This window comes from Camponotus floridanus, unplaced genomic scaffold (assembly GCF_003227725.1).
Source record: "Camponotus floridanus strain SB8 unplaced genomic scaffold, Cflo_v7.5 scaffold2, whole genome shotgun sequence".
NCBI lineage: Eukaryota > Metazoa > Arthropoda > Insecta > Hymenoptera > Formicidae > Camponotus > Camponotus floridanus.
In genome coordinates, this window is record NW_020229325.1 from 4,022,399 (window position 1) to 4,028,398 (window position 6,000).

General features: G+C 29.1%; 1 protein-coding gene across 2 annotated transcripts; it reads left to right on the forward strand.

The window, feature by feature from the left end:
- The first annotated feature begins 67 nt into the window (after nucleotides 1-67).
- Nucleotides 68-4,622, forward strand: LOC105252622 (ATP-binding cassette sub-family B member 6, mitochondrial). Of its 2 annotated transcripts, none has more exons than XM_011260089.3 (12): nucleotides 68-136; nucleotides 215-677; nucleotides 927-1,108; nucleotides 1,293-1,455; nucleotides 1,531-1,742; nucleotides 1,888-2,034; nucleotides 2,192-2,415; nucleotides 2,675-2,955; nucleotides 3,041-3,141; nucleotides 3,294-3,637; nucleotides 3,735-3,892; nucleotides 4,193-4,622. In XM_011260089.3, exons 2-12 carry the CDS (start codon nucleotides 366-368, stop codon nucleotides 4,580-4,582), a joined length of 2,514 nt encoding a protein of 837 aa, XP_011258391.1. In that variant the 5' UTR covers nucleotides 68-136; nucleotides 215-365; the 3' UTR covers nucleotides 4,583-4,622. The 2 variants fall into 2 exon arrangements, with proteins under 2 accessions (XP_011258391.1, XP_011258390.1); XM_011260088.3 differs by having other exon boundaries at nucleotides 927-1,126; nucleotides 4,193-4,621.
- The last annotated feature ends 1,378 nt before the right edge of the window (nucleotides 4,623-6,000 follow it).

A 6,000-nucleotide genomic window follows, 5' to 3' on the forward strand; every position in this document is an offset into this window, starting at 1 on the left:
TCATACATTTGACAACTCTTTTTAACGCATAAGTGTAATATCACCTTTAAGAAGCACGGGATAAAAAGTTATCAACGCATAAATTTCATATTTTTGTGTAATACGATCGTGATGAGAAATACCTATTATATGTTAAGTATGTATAAATGTTTTTAATATCAAATACAGAAATAAAAAACGCATTAAGACAAGAATATTAATAATTATGTTTTAGATGTATTAATTTGAATTCTCACATATCTCATATATGGGGCTTTGAGTTTTATGAAGGATGATAATGCAAAAATGTGCACAGGAAAGAAATGATGAATTGTGTAATAATTTTCTAATATAAAATTATTTCAAGTCAATTTGTGATAGTGAATATGGATGAAATAACAATGAGCTATTGTCCGCCAAATATAACTTTTAATGAGATTTGGGTAGATCATGGAGTGTCCAAGTGTTTTATGGATACTATCAGTACGGCTATAATTTTTTTATATTTAATTATATTTGGATCCATCCAATTATGGATATACTACAAGTATGGAACGGATGTTGATGAGCGTACGTTGCCAAGAAGCAAATTGTATAACTTGCAAAAGTTTATCTTGTACTTTGTTCCCTTCTTGAGTGTACTGAGAATAATTTTACAAGCCACAGTGTTGGACGATGGGAAAGTGTATGGATATATGGTGAGATTTATTATATATGTACAAGTATACTGAATTTTATATAGAATTAAATCTTTGTATATATATTTCTTGATTATTATCTTGAATTTATAAATATATATATATATATATAAATTTTTTTCTAGAACATATATATGAGAGTAATTGAATAAAGTTTTTAAAAAGAGAAGTCATTTATTCTCGTATATACGATAAATTCAAATTATCTTAGTAGATAATAATTATTAATAAAAGTTAATATTTTTGTAGATATTTACAACAGTATTGACAGTAATTGTTTATCTATATTCCATCTATATATTAAAAGTTGAACGACATAAATTGTTACCAAGTGTGCCACCACATGGACATGGATTGGTGCTATTAGGTTTTTGGACTTTGGCATTTGTTGGTGAAAATCTTGTTTTCATCAATATTGGCAAGCTAGAATGGTGGTTTCATTTAAATTCGTGAGTTTACAAAAGGAAAAAAATAGATTGGTAGATTTATTTGGTGTATGAATGAAATTTTAATAAAGCATATAAAAAATCAATTTTTTTTCTTTTTTTTTTTCTTTTTTTCAAAGTATTATTCCTAAGAGTCAATTGATCTTATTCAATTTAATTTTTTTTACAGTTTGACAGATCAGATTGAAATGGGTTTGTTTATTTTGCGTTATGTTTGTAATCTATTAATATTTGCTCTTGGTCTACGAGCTCCTGGTATTGCTGGTAACTTCGATTCTGATTATCATACACTTATTGATGGCTCAGTCACACAATCACGATATTATCAAAGAGTAAGTAGTTAAGTTATTTATTCTGTATAGCATATATTATTGGAAAAGTATTAATTCCTACAGAGATATTTGTAGAGACTAGATGATAACGTTTCCACATGGGTAAATCTGTGGTACAAGACAAAAGTCTTGGCACCATTTTTATGGCCAAAGTCGGACTTCTTACTTCAATTGAGAGTGATATTTTGCTTTATGCTACTGCTAGCTGGACGTTTGATAAATCTTTATGTACCAATCTATAATAAAAAGATCGTAGATAGTGTTGTAATTGAACCTGTAGAATTTAGGTGCGTATATTTTCCACTTTATTTTACATATATATTTATATATATTTATATCTATTTATTGATCCACAATATATTTTTCTCATCCATTATATCAATATATTATTCTTAACCATTAATAATCAATTATTATCATTTCTTATTATAGATGGGATATAGTGTTGATATATGTATTGTTCAAATTTTTGCAAGGCGGTGGTACAGGAGGTATGGGTCTATTGAATAATTTAAGATCCTTTCTTTGGATTCGTATTCAGCAATATACTACTCGTGAAGTAGAAATAGAACTATTTAGGTGAGTTAATATATTATTTTCTATAATATTTTATAAATATTAAAAGTTTATTTCTAAGCTTGCTCTTACCACTATATTCAGATAAAATAGAATTTATTTTATTTTGTATATTTATTTATTTTACATAAATTTTTATTTATTTGATGTAAAATTTTAGGCATTTACATGGATTAAGTTTACGGTGGCATCTTGGAAGAAAAACTGGTGAAGTATTAAGAGTTATGGACCGTGGCACAGATTCAATCGATAATCTGCTAAATTATATTCTTTTTTCGATTGTACCAACAATTATTGATATTATGGTAGCTGTCATATTTTTCATCAGTGCATTTAATAAATGGTTTGGTCTCATCGTTTTCACGACTATGATTCTCTATATCAGTAAGTGCGTGAGATTATATATATTGTATCTTATAATAATATATAATATATTTTGCAATCCCTGTATTCAGTGATCAAAATTATAACATGAATTATGATCGCGTAAGAGTAAGCAATCTTAGATTGACTATTATAATAAAAATCAGCGGATCGCAAAATATTAATTTGAATCTTACATAATATTAATTGTGTAATATTTTAACACAAATTTCTTAATTTGTTACGAGATCTTACACTAAATTTTTGTCTGTCAATTTAGCCGCCACGATTCTAATCACGGAATGGCGCACAAAGTTCCAGAGGCGTATGAATTTGGCCGATAATGCTCAAAAAGCACGTAGCGTTGATAGTTTACTTAATTTTGAAACAGTGAAATATTATACCGCCGAGATGTACGAAGTAGAAAGCTATAAAAATGCAATCTTAGATTTCCAAGTACAGGAATGGAAATCGAATATTACATTGAATATTTTGAATACTTTGCAAAATATCATTGTCTCTGGTGGTTTACTGGCTGGATCATTGCTATGTTTACATATGGTTAGTGATCGCGTTGTAGTTATTAAAAAAGTATCTTTTAATTATAATGAATTAGATTAATATTGATAAATTAATTTTCTCATAGGTTGTTGCTCATCAAGGTTTAACAGTCGGCGATTATGTTTTGTTCGCTAGTTATATAACACAACTTTATGTACCATTAAATTGGTTTGGAACATATTACAGGTAATACACAAAATGAGTATCGATAACTCAGATTTATATAACATACATTATTTATTTACTTAATTACTGTCGATTATAATTATACTCTAATTGTAAGTTGTCATTTCGAACAAATCGTTTACTTGTAATCTGTTAATCTTTTTCATTTAAAGGGCTATTCAAAAAAATTTCGTCGATATGGAAAATATGTTCGATCTGCTCAGAGAAGATCAAGAAGTAATAGATGCACCAGGAGCCGGATTATTGGATGTTAAGCGTGGACAAGTGGAATTCTCAAATGTATCGTTCGGTTATACTCCCGAGAAACTTGTACTCAGAAATGTTAGCTTTACTGTACCCGCGGGAAAAACGATCGCACTTGTTGGTCCATCTGGTGCCGGAAAAAGTACCGTGATACGATTATTATTTCGCTTTTATGATGTGGAACAAGGCGCGATATTAATCGATGGACAAAATGTGAAAACCGTTAAGCAGAAGTCTCTCAGAAGTGCCATAGGTATTTTTGTATTTTTCGATTTACTTTATTGATCAATTTAATTTTATTTGTTTGCTTAACGATTATTTATTAATTTACAAAAATCTTTATCTCATAGGTGTCGTACCGCAAGATACAGTTTTATTCAACAACACTATAAAATACAACATCCAGTATGGTTGTATTGATGCACCAGAAGCAGATATAATTGCTGCTGCAAAACACGCAGATATCCATGAAAGAATTCTCACATTTCCAAACGGCTATGAGACACAGGTATATTAGATATGATACGATAGAATTAGATTTTTAATATTTTTTTCTATACTTGCTATATATATCCCTGGTTCTTTCTGTTTTATCTTCATTAGCCTAAAGGCTAAACACAGATTTGAATATTTCAAGTATAGATAAATTTAAAGATGTATTGTTGTATAAAAAAAATAGGTTTATATTTATATATTTAAAATATATAGGTTTATATTCAAAAATAAAATTGCACTTGTAATCAATTCCTTGCAGTATTGCAAAGTTACCTTAAACATATAAACTTAAACTATTTAATTTCTTTCTTAGGTTGGCGAGAGGGGACTTAGGCTTAGTGGTGGTGAAAAACAACGCGTCGCAATTGCGCGCACAATATTGAAAGCACCGAAAATAGTACTGCTGGATGAAGCTACAAGTGCTCTAGACACACAGGCGGAGCGTAATATACAAGCGGCATTAAATAGAGTGTGCGCTGGACGAACTACTATTATTATAGCACATAGATTATCCACGATAATTCATGCAGACGAGATCCTCGTCCTTAAAGACGGCGAAATCGTCGAGAGAGGTAAACATGAAGAATTAATTTCATATGACGGTATTTATCACGCAATGTGGCAAGCGCAGCTGGAAAATAATCAAGAGAATGGGAAGAATGAGGAAAGTTCTCCCATACATGAAAAACACGCAACGTCCTAATTACTACTAAATAAAAATAAAAATTTATATAGAGTTTTATTTTATATATTTATATATGTATATATACACAAATACATAGATATATGGATATATGTGCATACACACATATATACATATATTATGTGCACATGCATGTGTATATGTATATACATATATTTGTTGTTAAAACCGTTTTGTATATATTTAATTTCTGAATGAAAAAGAGAGAGAGATAATGCATAAATGGCAACTTTATATAAAAAATTTAGATATATAAATGCTCATATAGAAGATCTTAGAGAGATCTCAAGATTGAGGAGATTCCTCAAGATTGAGGAATTATAGCAAGTAGAGCAAGTATAATACATTATTTATATATATATATTAGATTTTACGCAAATGAATATTCCTGTTAAAATTGACTTCTTATAATTATTATTAGTTAATTAATAACATTTTGACTTCTGATGGAAAATAGATAAAATAAATATCTTGTATAAATTTAATTTTGCTCTAGAATTTTTAGTACAATTATTAACGCATATATGTCAAGTAAGCATTGCTTGATACTCTTATCCTTCCTCATTCCGTTGCTATTCCTTGCATTATTTCATTCGCAAAAGTTCCATCTGGATACCAACCGGATTCATCAACAAATGTAACAGGTACGCTCGGCTGGTTGCTACCCCACGCAAAATAATAACTCGCGACAAAAGTCCATGTCAATATATAGAGAACCTGAATAATTTTTATTGTTAATTAATGTATTATTTTTATATTTATTTACATGTATAACGCATATTATCAAAAAATTATGTACATATATCTTCCTGAGCTGTCTTTCGGATAATTTAAAAAAAAATAATTTAAATGGACAGAACTCGTGCGAATTAGAGCATTGCAGAAATTAGTTTACCTTAGCTGTAATTATATTCATCTTGTTTCAATAATTATACATTTCAATTGAAAGCTAATTTATAAAACTATGCATCTCCGTTTCCTAGTTTTCTCAAAGCAATATATTTGTTGTCATGTCAGGCATTCAAAATTTGAGTATCAAAACAAAAGAATGTGAAAAGGCTGAAATTCAAAAAATCATAAAAATGAAATGGTAAATTATAAGTCAAGCATTTTCAAATGCAGTAAGAATATTTGACTGTGATTGGCCAATTTGCTTATAGCTTTACTAAACTTCTTATTATTCACATGCAAAAATTATCACAGAAAAAAAACTTCAGCAAGAAATGATCCCGATAACTTTCCAAAGGAAAGAGATAAAATCGAAAGAGATAGATTCTGAGGTCGTATCACATTTTTTGACAATTGTGGATTGACCAATCAGACAAGTTGCTTTGCTCTGATTGGTCAACTGTAATGAAGCTCGCAACTCGTAGTGTTATACGATCTTTAAGCAATCGAGAATTTCGATTGGCCATCAT

Excerpts from the sequence above, each read along its gene's own strand:
- LOC105252622 (XM_011260088.3), top strand. The coding sequence starts at position 366 with ATGGATGAAATAACAATGAGCTATTGTCCGCCAAATATAACTTTTAAT. Across the intron at positions 678-926 it reads GGAAAGTGTATGGATATATG|ATATTTACAACAGTATTGAC; the intron begins GTGAGATTTATT and ends ATATTTTTGTAG. Across the intron at positions 2,416-2,674 it reads GACTATGATTCTCTATATCA|CCGCCACGATTCTAATCACG; the intron begins GTAAGTGCGTGA and ends CTGTCAATTTAG.